Genomic DNA, 18,490 nt, shown 5'->3' with positions numbered 1-18,490 from the left:
CAAAGGTTGGCTTAGAAGACAGCTTTTGAGGGCTGGTAATAAAAGACAGACGTGTCTACTGCTTGGCAACAGTAAAAGAGCTTTATTTACTGACATATTTACTGACATGGCCATTGTTCTCTAGTTCTGACTTAACAGGACATGCTTTAATTCACTGTTAAGTCTTCATTCTCACTGCCTAATACCCAGAACCTTCCAAAGTCAATGTACAAGTTCATTATGTTATGATTTCATCATCTGCTCACATTTTCTTTATCTTGGTAAAATAATCCATAACCATGATATTGATAAAACTGATCAAAATTGACCAAGAAGACAAAAAGGCAAGCTACAGAATGGGAGAAAATATTTGTAATTTGTATCTGACAAATTAGTTGTATATAAAATATCAAAAGGACTCTTAAACCTCCGTAATAAGACAAACGATCCAATTTTAAAAATGAGTAAAAGATTTAGACACACTTCACAAAAGAAGATATATGTATAGCTAATAAGCACATCAAAAGATGCTCATCTTTCTTTATTCATAAGAGAAATGTAAATTTAAACCACAATGAGATATCGTTTTATATCTATTAGGGCTAAAATTTAAAAGGCCGACAAGAGCAAGTGCCTACAAGAATGGTAACTGGAATTTGCATACTACTGGTAGGTATGTGAGACCACTTTTGAAAACAGTTTAGTTTTATTGACAATAGCCAAAACTTAGAACCAAGGCAAACATTCATTAACGGATGAAAAGATACACAATATACAGTATGCTCATACAATAGAATACTACTCAGCAACAATAAGGAACTACTAACACATGCAACATCATGATGAATCTCAAACATCATGTGAGGGGAAAACTAAACACAAAGGCCACATATTATAAAACTGCATTTATATGAACTTCTTGGAGAGGGAAAACCAAATGACAAAGTATGTAGTAGCTGCCGGAGGCCAGAGGTAGAAGAGGAATGGATGGCAATGGGGGCACAAAGAATTTTGCTGAATATGATAGAAAGCATGTAGTCAGTGAAATTCCCACAAGATACCAACTTATATGTAGAATCTAAAACAAAACAACAGACTCATAGAAAGAGACCAAAGGGATGGCTACCAAAAGAGAGGGGTTAAGGGATGGGTAAAAAAGAGAAAGGGAGTAGTCAATATTATTGTGATGAGCTTACACAGTGACAGATGACCACTAAAATTAGTGGGGTGATCACACACTGTAAGATATAAAAATGTCAAATCGCTATACTGTATACCTGAAATGAATATAACCAAATAAGATTATTTCCCAACTATACTTAAATAAAAATTTAAAATATTTTTAAAATAATTTTTGGAGAGTGATTTTTTTTGTTTCATTTAAAAAATAACATCAGAAAAAATTCATCAGAAGATTCAAAAGTCATACATAAAACAAAGAAAATTCCACATTCCCCAGGGAGACACTGCAAAGAGCAGTTTTTATATTCTTCTGAACAATTTTTATACACATTTTGTCCCAAGACGAATGGACCATTCTACTAACATACGCTTTCTAAAATTTATTTCTTTTGCTTACTAAATAGCTTAGATCTTCATGTCAACAGTACAGATGTATCAAATTCTAATTATTACATTGTTAATGTACTATCACTTCTTTCAGAGTTCTCTAGTAACATTTAGATTGTTTAAAATTTTTGAAATTACAAAAACGAATACCCATGTAATTGTACCTTTGTTTGTAAAATCTGTGGATCAAAATTTGATCTACTTTTAAACTGCCCTCCAAAAATATTCAATCTTTTAGTTGCCTATTTCTCCAGACTCTTCCCAACAATGAACATCACTAAATATTCAATAGATGAAAAAACATCTTAATCCTGTTTTTAATTTGCAATTTTAAAAATTATGAGCAAAGTTGAGCTGTTTGCAAGCCACCTGTATTTCTTTAAACTGTCTATTTTTCTAGTAGGATACCAATCTTTATTGTATTGAAGTGTTTATTGTCTTATTATGGCAAAGACTGATGTTGACCTCTAGTATTCATGTTCTCCTTATTCCTTTTAAAAATAGGACCTTCTCCACACTGAATTTCAGCTGGGCACATGTCCACCTAGTTAGAGACACTTCCTAGCCTCTCTTGCAGCTTGAAGTTGCCACAAGACTGTGAATGGGCCCAGGGAAGATGGAAGAAAGTGGCAGGCACACTTCTCAATTCATAAAATAAAATATAAGGCCTAGCTCTCCCTGACATTTTTAACAGGCCCCTTCTGTTTTTTGGGGAAATGTCAACAACTGGAGCAGTCGATATGGACCAGGCATGGAAGCCACCTGTGGAAGGAAACAGAACCATCCTACCTGCTAGGGATGGCTCCCATTAGACTGCAATGAGAGAAATGTAAATCTCTCTTTTATTTCAATCACTGATGCAGGGGTTGGGGAGGAATCTATTAAAGAATCTAAACTATATTCTAACTAATGCATATAGTAATCAACTTTAATTTAGAATCTTAAGAATAGTAATGTTAGAAAGCAGATAATTTAATGCTTCAATGAAGTGTTTACTACAGAGACTAGGTGAGAGAAAAATTAGATATCTTAGCCAGTCTTTGATATCTTCTGTGAAATTCCTACAGCAGTTCTGGCATCCAAAACTTTTAAAAATAATATGCTAGTAGTCTATCTACAATAACAATGATAAACTTCTAAGCATTACCCAGGGGATGAGGGTTAGAGTAGACAAAATAAAATTTATCTAGGTTTATTTTTAATTTACAATATTTGTGTGGATAAAACAGACACTCTGAAACCCTGCCAGATAAGGTGTGAACTGATACAAGCTTTCCATAAAGCAATTAATAGTATATATCAAAGCCCCAATGTTTATTTCCCTTGACTGATGATTCCATTTCAAAACATCTATCCTAAAGAAATAATTACTAGTATACAGAAAGGTTTATGTAAAGGATGTTCAGCAGACTGTTTATTACAATAGGCCATATCAAGAATCATTCTGAATATGAACAATGGGGTTAGTTAACTGGTTAAATAAATTATAATAATGTTAATAACAATAAGACCAATGATTATTTATGTAATCAACTTACTATTTCCAGGCACTGTTCTAATTGCTTTGCATATTTTAATAGATATAATCCTCACCATAAACCTATGAAGTAGGTATTATTACCACCCTCTTTGATAAATAAGGATACAAAACTAATACCGTAGCACGAGTCATACAACATGATCCCACTTCTGTTTTGGCTTAATAAGAAGGCCAATAAGATGCTGCCAGATTTCTTTTAAGTCTTTTTCTAGAGCTAACTACATTTTCAAGTTAAATTCTGTAGTAAAGCAGATTATCTCTAATATCTTTTCTGTCAATCCTTGTAAAGTAATGAAACAAAAAAATCTCTTAGAAAAATCAATTCACTCATCACTTTTTAAACCTCTGACACATTAATGAAATTAAGAAAGTCTTAATTTATCAGAAGAATACAACCTATGATATTTATATATTTTATATTTATGTCTTGATAAATATAAAACTCATTTTCCTCATTTCTTATCTATAACAGTATTTTCACATGAAAATAAAATAATTTTGTATATATACTTTCAAAGCACTGACCACCACTAATTTCATACATAGGAAAAAAAATGTAAATTTTCCCATTTTATCTGCTCTTATCCAGAACATTTCCTCTGAGAGGTTATGTTATATGTTGAGTTTAACTACCAACTATAATGGCATTTTTCATCACTGCATCAATTTATTAGTCTTAATTCAAAAGAGGAATCTGGGATTCACATAAAAACTGAGAAGTGACTGATACATTTTATAGAAAAAGCCTAATAGGTAGAAAATAGAACTTTAAGGCCACCTAAATTCAGAGTCTCTTGTGTAACTTATCTGGACCCTAAGCACAGCTTGTTTTATTTATTACAACTGCAATTTAATCCAGAATATAGTAGGAAATCAACTGCAAATAAACAGGTCTAATAAAAGACTGATTAGGAAATTAACCTTTTTTGGGGGAAAAAAAAGAGCAACACGTTACATTGAAGGATTTGAGAAATTCTTTAATAGTAAATTCCTTTTCAAAGATGTTAAGTTTAAAACTTATCCGTCTATTTAACATCATTTGAACCTTTTTTAAAAAATAAGTTTGCATAGAAATGAAGTCTATCAATAAGAAAGAAAACCACTCTAATATTTCCAACCGTTTCTAAATTATACACTTATAATTCAGTTTTATCTGGTAACCTTGAAATGTTAGTCGAAATGCAACAGACAAATAAGGACTCGTAGGGTTTATTATAGGAAATGAATGTTATCTATAAGACACTACAGAGTAAAGATGAGAAAACAGGGAAAACTACCTAAGCTTTTAATTAAACAATGCCTGACTGCAAGTTTCCTTTAATCTAAAAAGGCTATTCTTCAGTTTAAAAGTAAACACACACACAAAATAATGATTAAATAAAAGTAAATACACAATTATTACATATATACATACATGCACATAAATAAACATTTATGACAAACATACATATGAGTGGATATATGTAAGTTTGTGTATATGAATAGATATACATGTATGTATGTTTTATATAAATGTATTATGTATATGTATACATTTTGAACATAAATATTGTACATTAAAGTTTATCAACTGAAGAAGCTAAATTTGGAAGGAACCAATCTTGGTAAATACTCCATACTTTTAGGGACTATCGTGGCTAACTTTAACATATTTGAGTATATATATATAACCAAAATTCATTCACACAAACTTATTTTACTATTAATTAAAATCATGTGGAAAATTAAACCATGCAACAAAAATATTCTAGTGGGCGATATAAAAATCAATGTCTCTCCTAATTCCTTTAAGCTCAGCTATAGTTCATTTTCAGAATCTTTTTTGGCCAACTTCATGTGCTATAGATGAGTTACAGACTGTCCACTGATTGCTTGTTTTGCGCTAATTATTACTGTGCATGCAATCTGACAGCATTCAGTTACCACAGGCCAAGAACTGGTTATCAGAAGGCAGCTAACGTAAAATATAATATCCAAATTTCAAAAGAATATCCTGAATATTCACCAGTAGATGCTAGAGTCACTTACAATCAAAAGAGCCTTTTTATCTTGAGAACTGTTAAGACAGTTCATTTATATGTATTTTCAATAATCTGGATGTACATTTGGGGTGGGACTTTACAATTAAAGCTTACTTAGCAAGTTTTTTGAGCAACTTAAGTTTTATAAAGGAAAATCATAGTTTCATTTTATGCTTGATAAAAGTCTAAAAATCTAAAATGAATCAAACTAAACCTTTTTTATTTTAGCTAATTTACTACTGTAAACCCAACAGGCAATGGTAATGGAGACTAATTTTACTTGCACAAATTGACAAGTCCTCTGTTCATAGGTACTATGGGTTAACCCAAGAGAAATATCAATAAAATGATATTATAAAACTGAATATATTTCCAACTAAAAAAGTATCAGTTTTAAGTCAAAGCAAGTTAACAATAAAGTGTACCTTTCTCATTCTCTCTCAAGCAGCCTCCTTATAAACTCCTCTGTCTTTCCACATTACAAACTCAAAAGCAAAAGCATTCTAAAATTAAAATTTTTATTGACCTCTCATTTTATTTAAAAATCACCATGCATTCTAATGTTATAAATCGTTTATATGACCATTTTCAAGCTTCTATAAGATTTGCTAAAGATGATTTTCATCAGTATGCATATCTCATATTTATTAATCTCTCTGTACTTAAAGAGTTTTACGGAATGGGAAAAGAATAAGTTTCATATCATCATTTGAAATTTTATTATACCTTTTTTGGGTACCCTACATTACATATTCTTCTAGTCAAAGCACCACCTGAATTATCATCTTTATAAATGATGGGCAGCTATAACATTGATAAAAATCTGTGAACAAATGTAATCTTTTCAAATGTGTACATTTTAGCAACAAGATTTTCTTCATTATATTTACTTAAATTGTTATTAATCTGCATTCTGAGCTCAAGAAAGTGGAATTGTACAGAGAAACAGAAACCAAAGTAGTATAAATCACTGTCCTTAAGGCACAGAACAGGTATTTGAATGGACAGGCATTACTGAGGTTTTAAACTATCCATTCCTCTTAGAATCAACTACTGTATTTAATAACATATTTATAGACATATTAACACAAGAAGAAAAAACTCTGTAATAAAGTTATTATTTGATGTTAGTATAGAACCATGGTGTCCTCAGAGTACTGCCTTTAGAAGTACAGTAAGTCCTACTTCAGGTGATGAACGATGAGGTAAGTGAATACCTACCTAAAAGAAAAATTCTATAGTAACAGACCTTTAGAAACCATTTTTGTCTTTTCTGCAGCACATTCAGAGAATTCAAAGAGATTAAGATTTAATCCAAATAATTTTTTTAATCAACATTTCCCCATCTGGTACAAATGCCACGGAATAAGAACTGCCCAAACCATTATAAGAGAACAGTAAAGCATGAAAATGTATTAATACCTTTAACTACCTATTACTAATAGACATGTTCAAAAGAAAATGTAGAGTAAGAGATGAGAGAAACAGAAAAAGGAAAAAGCAAAAGTCAAATGTTCCTTACATACAGAACAAATCCTATAAAGTGTCCTTACACATAGTTCCAAAAAGAAGCTATCTCAAGAAAGAACTGAAATCATTGTTACTCATTATCTGCTGCATTCAAGTTTCATATCATCAAGATTACATAAGGCCTGCATACCAAGTTCATCTTGCAAACTGCTGCCGCCTACAGCAGATGCATTGTCATGTGATGCTTCTAAGTGGACACTCCCATTTCTCACCAGCAAGGAGGCACTAGCACTGAGCACTGCAGCCTGGGAAGGGGGACGGGACTGGACTTTGACCTGGGCTGTGGACTGCTGGCCTTGCTGCCCATCTTGAAGGCTAGGAAAAAACATGGATTGGGAAGACATTACAGGGAAGAAAAGAGAAAACAATAGCTAGAATGAAGTCAATATAGAAAAAACTGATTTAAAAAAACCTTTTCAATGTAACCTAAGAAAGAGCCAACAAACTTTGTAAAATATAGAGATTATACTGCTGGCTTAAATCTTCTGCTCTTTAGAAATCTGATTCATAGTGATGAATACAGTAAATACTTAATGTATATGAAATTTATCAATGTGTCTTTTTTCCACTTCAAGTCAAAAAAGTTCTAGTATAAGGAAAAAGAAGGCACAGCAAAGAAGAATCAAAAGTACATAAGATATATGTGGGTTGCAGATGGTCCCCAAAAGATAGATCCTATTTTTCAGTTAAATATGTACTTTTATTTATAAATGTAATACTAATTCTAGAATTGTTTTTTCAAATACTTTGGCATCTCAAATTCACAATAAAAGAAAATTTCTATGCACCAGAAAACTAAAGAACCTTTATCAAATGCAACCTGGATGACAATTTTAAATCAAAAGAAAATCACAAACTAGTGCAAGAACCAGAATAACAAATACTGACTCAACCAAGTGAAATAAATGACCGCTGGGATGCTGGAAGAAGTGTAATTAATATTTAATGTGTTGTTTCTATGAAAAGCCTACATATTTCTGAAATAAGGCCACAGGCCTTAACAAGGTGTTAGTTAACAATAATTATGTTCCCTTAACCAATTTTGTTATTACCTTTTCCAATCCATATCATAGTTTCATTAACAAGAACGCATCATTTTAGAAAATCTTAAAAATAATTTGGAAACCAGTAATTTCTCAAGGGATATTACAGTCTTTTTTAAATTTTATAAAATTTTTAAAATACTTAGTATTGTGTGATTATAAACTTATTTATAAAAATTACCTAATTTTCTAAAATTGAAGTTATATTAACTCATTTTATATTTCTATATATTTATTTTAAATCACTATAAATTTTTAAATTCTTAGTACAATATTCAAATTTAAACTGATGAAATTCATGAAAACATTGAGTATAACTGTGTCATTCCCTACATTATGTTCAATGAAATCCTCTGTTCTGTTACTAACATAATTAGACCTTTTAGGAAAAAAAAAAAGAATGCTATTTAGGATGGACTCATTCAGTTAATTTATTATTTTCATGAGTATTAACTTCTAATCCTTTGTATTCAATGCAATGGTTTCTCTGATGCCTATAAAATAAAAACTTATCTGCTGCAGACTGTGAAGTCAGCTGTAATTTGAAACAACCGTAAAATAAAAGACTAAGTAGAAAATACTGCATATATTGCTTAAACCTGTGGTTATGGCAACAGAATACACTCTGGAACTACACTGTCTGATACATTATCCATATGTGGCAATTTAACATAACTAAATTTTAGTTTCTTGGTCCCATTAAGTGATCAATAGCCACTTAAAGTAGCCAGTGGCTACCATATCTAAAAGCTACCGAAGTGGGTAGAAGCTGGTAGTTAAGCGTCTACCATACCGGACAGTGTAGATCAAATAGAATAGTTCCACCACCACAGAAAGTTCTACTAACCACCACTATCTGAACATTCAGATCCTAGGCTTCTTTTAGAGCCAATGAAAGAATACAGTCTAAATAGAGCATAGGAACGTAAGCACCATATGAAGAAAAACAAGTCTGCAAAATGCTGACTTGTCAATGCTTACTGGCATTATATTTTAAAAGCCATAACCATAAAAGTACTCATCTAATAACTTCTTTTGAATAGAATTTTTGTACAATAGACATGTCAAGAGATAATTTTAAGAACTTATAATCCAATATGTTTGTATCTTCCATACACATGTTTGTTATTCTTCCTCAGAAACTATCTAAAAGTTACCCATAGACCTTACCGAAATGGCCAAATTTCACAAGAAAGAAAATTCTGAGGAAAAAATGTTTAAGTAGTTCAGAAGACAGAAGAATTTCATAGAATATTTACTCAACAAATTTTTCTATCAATTTTTTTTTCACATAAACTCATAAACGAAGGTGCCAAATGGCAGTTAGGTGTATTTTAATGTGAACATGTTTGAGAGTACACTAATCTTCAGCACATCTAAACATATAAAAAGGTTTTCAAAATATTAGGCAACGTATGAAAGCTCCAGAATAAACAAAGTAAATCAGCCAAAATCTATGTGGTTGTAAATGTCAAGTTTTTGAACAGCAAAAGCTAGTCACGAAAATATTTATGTCCCTTGAATTCCTGTTTCCAAAATCCTTCAACAACAAAAAGCCTATCATTTTTGCAGAAATTGTTAGGAAAACTATTCCTAAAGGACTGTACTCTACCTTAAGCTAGTTACTGACAAGACTTAATCTTTTTTACAGCACAGTTATATGTCTGAGAAAAGATAACTATTTTTGCAACATAGTAAAAGGAAAGGTAGAAATTTAGTTCATAACTGTCAGCAATCAATAGCATCACTGACATGCAATCTTACTAATTAACATTTCCAATTAAACAACAAAAAATATAGTTGGTCTTGGTCCCTCCTTTCTGTTTACCACTTCTTTAATATTTGACACATTCTGCCTTATGCAGTTAGTTATTCTTGTATGTGCCTCGACAAAAGAGTAAACTCTAACAGTATGATCACATTATTCCTATGAATCTCCAGATTCCAGAGTATACCCAGAAGAGTGTCTTGAACACAGCACAAAACAACAAATATTTGGTGGATCCATTCCTGAACACCACAAAATGACCTCTAAGAATTTCTAATCATGGACTCCCAGTTATTACTATGACCTTATTTGATTACAGATCTTTCAATCTTAGGGTATTTTAAAAAACAAATCTAAGAATGCAGTAACGCTTTTTTCCCTTCCCCAAAATGTACTGATTTCTTTTCATTCTAGCCCATTAACTAGAGTTCTAAAAAAAATCATATTAAGTTCATAAATATAGAACTTATTATAAAAATATTAAATTTTCATCTTTGCTTTTATCTCTAGTAACTGAGAAGGACTAGTAAAGGCATACAAAATCTACCTACAAGGCTAACCTAATGAAAAAAATACTTTAAAAAATAATTCTGAAATAGGATATTCTAACAAGCATAAAAATTTCATGCAAATTTTCTTTGTGAGGAAACTGATGATTCATTCCCAATTCCTGGAGACATAAATTTTACCAACTTGCTTTCTAGACTGTTGATTACTTAAACCATTCATTAAAGTTTAAAATTAGTTAGATTTCATGGCCATTCCACCCTGAATGTGCCGGATCTCATCTGATCTCAGAAGCTAAGCAGGGTCAGGCCTGGTTAGGACTTGGATGGGAGACCATGCTGTAGGTGGTAAAATAAATAAATAAATAAATAGAAAAGAAAATAAGTTAGATTTTACTAGTATTTACATAGTAATTATAATTAAAGTATTATCACGCCTATTCCATTTCTTTTTGACAAACAAGTTTTTCACGTTTTGCATGACCACGCCTTCCTATATTTACATTAAGACGCAATTATTATTATGTAACTCATACCAAGAATTAACACAATATACTTTACCTGGATATTTTTGCAATTAAAAAAGATGATTTTATTAAATTGGTGTTTCTCCTAATTCCTCACAGCTCAATTTTATTTTATTTCATGCATGATGAAATCAGCCTATTTAAGATACATATAACCTTTGTACTGGAAATATCCCAGAACTTCAACAAAATCTACATGCTGACTACTAACTAGACTACTTTCCAAAAATTCTTATGTGAGCCCTTTACAAATAAATTTCACACTATATCCTCATTTGAATGGCGATGTATTTAAAATCCTACAAAAACATGGAGAAATCCTACGTGATTGGCTGGAGTTAGAACACAGTTCTTTAATATTCCACCAGGCAGGAAAAAAAACCTAATTTGTCTACATTTTTTTGGTGAGTGGGATCTAGCAGACTCATTTGTAGCAAAGAATAAAAGGATTTTTAAAGACTAAAAAGAGAAGGTTAAAAAGTAGATTAAGGAATATCAACATAGAGTAGAAAAGCAAAGTATGGCAAATATTATTCAAGGGACAAAAAGAAAAGGTTAGAAAACACAAAATGGAACAAGTAAAATGAAATGCTGAGCTCTTTCTGCATGATGGGACTGTACCCCAAAAAAGATTAGCAGAAAGAAAAGTTACTTCAGGGAGCAAAGGAAAAGATGTGGAAAGGAAGCAGAAGAGGAGGGCTCACCAAAAAAAAGGTACTCAGCAAAGTTTTCACTGTTGCCTTCCCATTTTTATATTTTAAACACTGGTTTAACTAATCTATACTACTTTTAACAGAATTACATATTACTGCGGGATTAATTAGGAACAAACCTATGAAGTTCCTGATTGTAATGTAAAATCTATAAAAATAACCAAAATCCCAGAATATTAATAAGGATTTTGCTATTCTTAAGAACAAGATTTTTAACAAGGAAAGGGGTTTATCTCTTTCAACCTAACATGCATTCAACAGTTATTTTATCAAATGCTATTCCTTTTGAACTTCAAACTAAAATATAAGAAAATAGTTCGTATAATAGTACTTCTGGACACACAGATTAATAAAAGTATACATGTGCACTGCTTAAGCAAGCACATGTAAACTATTTTTGTCTATATCTGTATTGATAAAATACAGCACATATCTTTTGAACAGATTTTTATTATTTCTAATTCAAGATACAGACTCATTAGATTTGACCAATTGAGAATAAAATAATTACTAAAATTTTAATGGAAAATTATCCCTAATATTATAAATATATGCTTTCTTAAATAGGATACTGGAAAAATTAAAATGTTTTTGTTCAGTAACCAAAGAGGTTGCAAAATTCAAAACAAAAGTACATACAAAATATGTATATATATCCAATTGGCCACACTTTACCATAAATTAAATATTTTAGTCTTGTGTCATTTACTAGGTCCTGGTGATTATGAAATAGGCAATTTTTAAGTAATACAAAATAAAAAATACATATTTTAGTGAAATCATCAAACTAGCTTAAAGCTGAGGTCAGTTATCCGTTATTCCTCAACAAGCTCACATTTGTTCATATTAAAAACTGCGAAGATGCTGGACAAAGATATTGCATTAATAATTATTTAGAGTAGGGAAAAAACGTACTTAAGGCCTCTATTCACATTTCTAAAACCACCCTAAAGTGATTTTTCAACTTAAAATTGGCTAAACCAAACTGATCGTTTAAAGTAGAGCAATATAAGGCATGCATAATGCAATAGGCTCAGGGTCACATGCAGAGAAAGCCTAAAGAGCTTATGTATAGGGGAGAAAGCGGAAGAAAAAGAAAAACAAAGCTATTTAAATGCTTTCTTGGGACTGACAGAACAGGTTAAAACGTCTGTTACATGCATGCTAAGCTTGGTGGAATGTTAAGATACCATACCTTAGGGGTGATCCGATGAGCAATGTAGGAGGGGTAGGGTTACTCCCTGCATTGTGCCGGCGCCGTACTGCCTGGCGCCTAAATGTGCTGCGTTCACGGCGAAATGACACCGTCTCCTCGCTGGCCTGTGCTGCTGCATTAAGACAGACTTAGGTCAAATAGGAGCCTAGGTCAGAGATGGAAATAGCAGCTGAGCCTGTCTCTCCCTGACTTCCCGCCCTCGAAGGTAAAGGGAATTTTTCTAATTGATCCAAACGGTTTTCATGCATATGCTAATCTATCATTATCAAGGAATATACAAAAAGTATGAGTCCTTTATTTAAAAATAATTATTTCCTTAAAAATAATGTTTTTGATCTATCATCTGGCCTCACTATCTTCTCTTCCACCTTAATTTCCTAAGATCTCTGTTGTTTTAAAATTGTTTTGAAAAGTCTTATTTATTTAATCCCATGTGCCCTTATTTCCCCTTTAAGTCAGCCTTAAAAATACTGTACTTGTCAGTTCAGACTAATAGAAATAGGCATTAGTTTCTTACTCTCAGGAGGACAGGAAACCTACAAGGCTAACCTAATGAAAAAAATACTTTAAAAAATAATTCTGAAATAGGATATTCTAACAAGCATAAAAATTTCATGCAAATTTTCTTTGTGAGGAAACTGATGATTCATTCCCAATTCCTGGAGACATAAATTTTACCAACTTGCTTTCTAGACTGTTGATTACTTAAACCATTCATTAAAGTTTAAAATTAGTTAGATTTCATGGCCATTCCACCCTGAATGTGCCGGATCTCATCTGATCTCAGAAGCTAAGCAGGGTCAGGCCTGGTTAGGACTTGGATGGGAGACCACCCAGGAAGACCAGATGCTGTAGGTGGTAAAATAAATAAATAAATAAATAGAAAAGAAAATAAGTTAGATTTTACTAGTATTTACATAGTAATTATAATTAAAGTATTATCACGCCTATTCCATTTCTTTTTGACAAACAAGTTTTTCACGTTTTGCATGACCACGCCTTCCTATATTTACATTAAGACGCAATTATTATTATGTAACTCATACCAAGAATTAACACAATATACTTTACCTGGATATTTTTGCAATTAAAAAAGATGATTTTATTAAATTGGTGTTTCTTCTAATTCCTCACAGCTCAATTTTATTTTATTTCATGCATGATGAAATCAGCCTATTTAAGATACATATAACCTTTGTACTGGAAATATCCCAGAACTTCAACAAAATCTACATGCTGACTACTAACTAGACTACTTTCCAAAAATTCTTATGTGAGCCCTTTACAAATAAATTTCACACTATATCCTCATTTGAATGGCGATGTATTTAAAATCCTACAAAAACATGGAGAAATCCTACGTGATTGGCTGGAGTTAGAACACAGTTCTTTAATATTCCACCAGGCAGGAAAAAAAACCTAATTTGTCTACATTTTTTTGGTGAGTGGGATCTAGCAGACTCATTTGTAGCAAAGAATAAAAGGATTTTTAAAGACTAAAAAGAGAAGGTTAAAAAGTAGATTAAGGAATATCAACATAGAGTAGAAAAGCAAAGTATGGCAAATATTATTCAAGGGACAAAAAGAAAAGGTTAGAAAACACGAAATGGAACAAGTAAAATGAAATGCTGAGCTCTTTCTGCATGATGGGACTGTACCCCAAAAAAGATTAGCAGAAAGAAAAGTTACTTCAGGGAGCAAAGGAAAAGATGTGGAAAGGAAGCAGAAGAGGAGGGCTCACCAAAAAAAAGGTACTCAGCAAAGTTTTCACTGTTGCCTTCCCATTTTTATATTTTAAACACTGGTTTAACTAATCTATACTACTTTTAACAGAATTACATATTACTGCGGGATTAATTAGGAACAAACCTATGAAGTTCCTGATTGTAATGTAAAATCTATAAAAATAACCAAAATCCCAGAATATTAATAAGGATTTTGCTATTCTTAAGAACAAGATTTTTAACAAGGAAAGGGGTTTATCTCTTTCAACCTAACATGCATTCAACAGTTATTTTATCAAATGCTATTCCTTTTGAACTTCAAACTAAAATATAAGAAAATAGTTCGTATAATAGTACTTCTGGACACACAGATTAATAAAAGTATACATGTGCACTGCTTAAGCAAGCACATGTAAACTATTTTTGTCTATATCTGTATTGATAAAATACAGCACATATCTTTTGAACAGATTTTTATTATTTCTAATTCAAGATACAGACTCATTAGATTTGACCAATTGAGAATAAAATGATTACTAAAATTTTAATGGAAAATTATCCCTAATATTATAAATATATGCTTTCTTAAATAGGATACTGGAAAAATTAAAATGTTTTTGTTCAGTAACCAAAGAGGTTGCAAAATTCAAAACAAAAGTACATACAAAATATGTATATATATCCAATTGGCCACACTTTACCATAAATTAAATATTTTAGTCTTGTGTCATTTACTAGGTCCTGGTGATTATGAAATAGGCAATTTTTAAGTAATACAAAATAAAAAATACATATTTTAGTGAAATCATCAAACTAGCTTAAAGCTGAGGTCAGTTATCCGTTATTCCTCAACAAGCTCACATTTGTTCATATTAAAAACTGCGAAGATGCTGGACAAAGATATTGCATTAATAATTATTTAGAGTAGGGAAAAAACGTACTTAAGGCCTCTATTCACATTTCTAAAACCACCCTAAAGTGATTTTTCAACTTAAAATTGGCTAAACCAAACTGATCGTTTAAAGTAGAGCAATATAAGGCATGCATAATGCAATAGGCTCAGGGTCACATGCAGAGAAAGCCTAAAGAGCTTATGTATAGGGGAGAAAGCGGAAGAAAAAGAAAAACAAAGCTATTTAAATGCTTTCTTGGGACTGACAGAACAGGTTAAAACGTCTGTTACATGCATGCTAAGCTTGGTGGAATGTTAAGATACCATACCTTAGGGGTGATCCGATGAGCAATGTAGGAGGGGTAGGGTTACTCCCTGCATTGTGCCGGCGCCGTACTGCCTGGCGCCTAAATGTGCTGCGTTCACGGCGAAATGACACCGTCTCCTCGCTGGCCTGTGCTGCTGCATTAAGACAGACTTAGGTCAAATAGGAGCCTAGGTCAGAGATGGAAATAGCAGCTGAGCCTGTCTCTCCCTGACTTCCCGCCCTCGAAGGTAAAGGGAATTTTTCTAATTGATCCAAACGGTTTTCATGCATATGCTAATCTATCATTATCAAGGAATATACAAAAAGTATGAGTCCTTTATTTAAAAATAATTATTTCCTTAAAAATAATGTTTTTGATCTATCATCTGGCCTCACTATCTTCTCTTCCACCTTAATTTCCTAAGATCTCTGTTGTTTTAAAATTGTTTTGAAAAGTCTTATTTATTTAATCCCATGTGCCCTTATTTCCCCTTTAAGTCAGCCTTAAAAATACTGTACTTGTCAGTTCAGACTAATAGAAATAGGCATTAGTTTCTTACTCTCAGGAGGACAGGAAAAGCAGCAGTGATAATAGTTCATTTTTGATGCCGAGGAATAAGGCAGTAAATCTCCCACTTTCCTAGGCCACACTTTTGCAGCATAATGAAACCACTGACTGACAGTAGTTTGCTGCTATCAAACTTTATTCAACTTTATATCCCCAGCACTGATCCCATCAACATCATGAAGCAAATATGAGCCAAAAAAAAAAAAAAAAACCAATACAGAAACTCAGAACTTAATCCAAAACAATAAAATACAAACTAAAACCAATATACAATAAGAATATCACAATGGCTTAAATGAATTACTACATAAAATTTTACAAAACCATACTAATTGACTAATTTGAGTTTCTAAAGCAATACACAAAATGTTGTTTATCTATTTGAATTTACAATTGTTTCCAAACACACAAAAACTCCTTTTTTTTTAGTAAGTATGAAATGGATTATGAAATTAAGAATGTTATATTTAGATTTCAGTTCTTTTGCAACCTTCTTGAAGTTCTAAGTGTTACTAATTCTCAAATTATTATTCTGCTTAGAAATAGCCACTTCCTTCGATTTTAATGGTGATTTTAATAAAGTATCCTTTCAAATATTGACCTTTTTATCCCCTCCCCAACCTACGTCAGTAAATATTCTTTGTGTAATTAGTCCATTATGATTAGGAATATACAGACTACCTCCAGAAGTCATAGGCTTCTCTGTTCTTTAGATACTTTCTTTTATTGAAGGAATGACAAGCATAGAATTATTTCACCCATTTGGCAAGCTTCTGCCAGAAAGAAGTATAAGTCACAAATTACAGGACACTTATTTATATTACTTATTTCTTTTTCAGCTAACACACTACAGTGACATTCTAAGGTTAGGCGACTAAATAAGAATTAGGCTTCAGATCCAAACCATAATTGACCCTTTGAGGTAATTTTTATTTTTATTTTTTCTCCAGTTTTATTGAGATAGTGAAAATTCCTTTAGACGTGAAAAGGCTGTTACCGTATATAAAAGCTCGTTTATGCAAAAATTACATATGACCTCATATATATATGATGCTGATTAAACCTAGTCCTCTAGTACCATGCTGTCCAAAATGGTGGTAGCCAATAGCCATTTGTGGCTATTTAAACTTGAAACTGATTAAAATTAAATAAAATTTAAAATCCAGTTTATCGGATTAATGAACCACATTTCAAGTGCTCAACAGCTACATGTGGATAGTGGCTACTATCACTAGACAGCACAGACACAAAATATTTCCATCATCATAGAACGTTACATTGGACAATGCTGATTTAGAAAGTCAAGGATACCTTTTTTGTCACCACAATATACAAAGCCCACTGTATGCTTTGCCTATTTCTGACAATCATGACCTCAATAAAAGAAAACCGTGACAAAGACTGACACAAAGGGGGACATAAATTGGCAAGGCAGTCACTGGATAAAGTATAAACAAAGCAAAAAAAAAAAAAAAAGCCACTTGGAAGAAATGAAAACTTAAGATGAGTGACCACTAAACCTGTTAACAGTTCTTAGGCATCAGTAAGGTTAATTTGGGTTACAGAATTTAAAATCACTCTTTAAAAATCAATTCAATATTTTAAGAATTTATATTGAAGATTTCTATTCCATTGTTAAAACAAACTATTGCTCAATTTACAGTTCACTTCACTGAAACTTTCAAACATTCTCTCTAGTTTTAGACATTTGTTTCAACCAAAATAATAGAGTAAAATTTACACAGATATAATTTATAGGGGATAATCTAATCCATAAAATGTAGTAAAATTATTCAGGATTTGGAAAAAAGTAGTATGTGATCACTGAATACTGAGAACAGGAAGGGGAAATATAAAACAGTTCTCTTTACGATCATCCTTCTACTTAAGTCTTAATGGTGTTTAAGACTTCACTGGGACAAAAAAGACAAACCGTAGTGTCCACTTACAATCAAAATGTTCTTCAGCTTCTTCAGAAAACACAATTTTTTTTGCTATTAACACATATTTATATTTTGTTACATGGAAAAGCACTATATATTAATACTACTACTTAATAAAATAGTTTTGGAAACACAGCAAGATGTAAGTTTAGGCATCCACTGAACAATGTATTAAAACGGAATTACGGTTACTGCTTACGTTGTCCTCTGTAATAGTCGGGGTATAAATAATGCTAAAACAATGTTCAATATTTACTACAGCAATTACTTTAACAGTAGCTAGGATCACACATTTGCCTGAAAACACTATGTTATAATTTATGGTCACAACAAATAAGACTAAGCCATGACCCCCTGGGAGTGTGCTACTTAATATAGAACATCTCTATTTGAAACAGGGTCCAGTGGGAGTCCAGTTCTATTAGAGCCAAGGAAAGAAAAGTGTCTTTAAAGCTTAAATTTGCCATAAGCACATTGTCACATAAATTATAACCACACTTGAAAATTCACTTCCACAATCCAACTGCAATAAATTTTTAATCCTTTATAAGAGAAAGAAAACAAGAACAAAAAATATCTTTAAATTAGAGAATGAGACAGGAGAGAAAAAACTTTAAAACCTAGTTTTGAAGTTGATATTTTGA

At 31.8% G+C, this 18,490-nt stretch overlaps 1 protein-coding gene and 1 pseudogene across 6 annotated transcripts in view; one reads left to right on the top strand and one right to left on the bottom strand.

Moving 5' to 3' along the window:
- PCNX1 (pecanex homolog 1) overlaps positions 1-18,490 on the bottom strand; it is a 139,390-nt gene that overhangs the window by 66,830 nt on the left and 54,070 nt on the right. For 3 of the 6 annotated variants that reach the window (XM_011384828.2, XM_011384829.2, XM_023525806.1), the window contains exons 7-8: positions 15,358-15,490; positions 6,770-6,954 (exon numbers count right to left, since the gene is read on the bottom strand). The exons of 2 other annotated variants lie outside the window; for them this stretch is intronic. In XM_011384828.2, the coding sequence (XP_011383130.2) occupies positions 6,770-6,954; positions 15,358-15,490 (318 nt within the window). The remainder of the gene's footprint in view (positions 1-6,769; positions 6,955-15,357; positions 15,491-18,490) is intronic. One more of the 6 variants, XM_023525805.1, reaches the window with a different exon arrangement.
- LOC111733748 lies at positions 13,152-13,270 on the top strand (annotated as a pseudogene).

This window comes from Pteropus vampyrus, unplaced genomic scaffold (genome assembly GCF_000151845.1).
Source record: "Pteropus vampyrus isolate Shadow unplaced genomic scaffold, Pvam_2.0 Scaffold631, whole genome shotgun sequence".
NCBI lineage: Eukaryota > Metazoa > Chordata > Mammalia > Chiroptera > Pteropodidae > Pteropus > Pteropus vampyrus.
The sequence above is the reverse complement of the archived record's forward strand: the minus strand, read 5'-3'. Positions and strand labels throughout refer to the sequence as shown.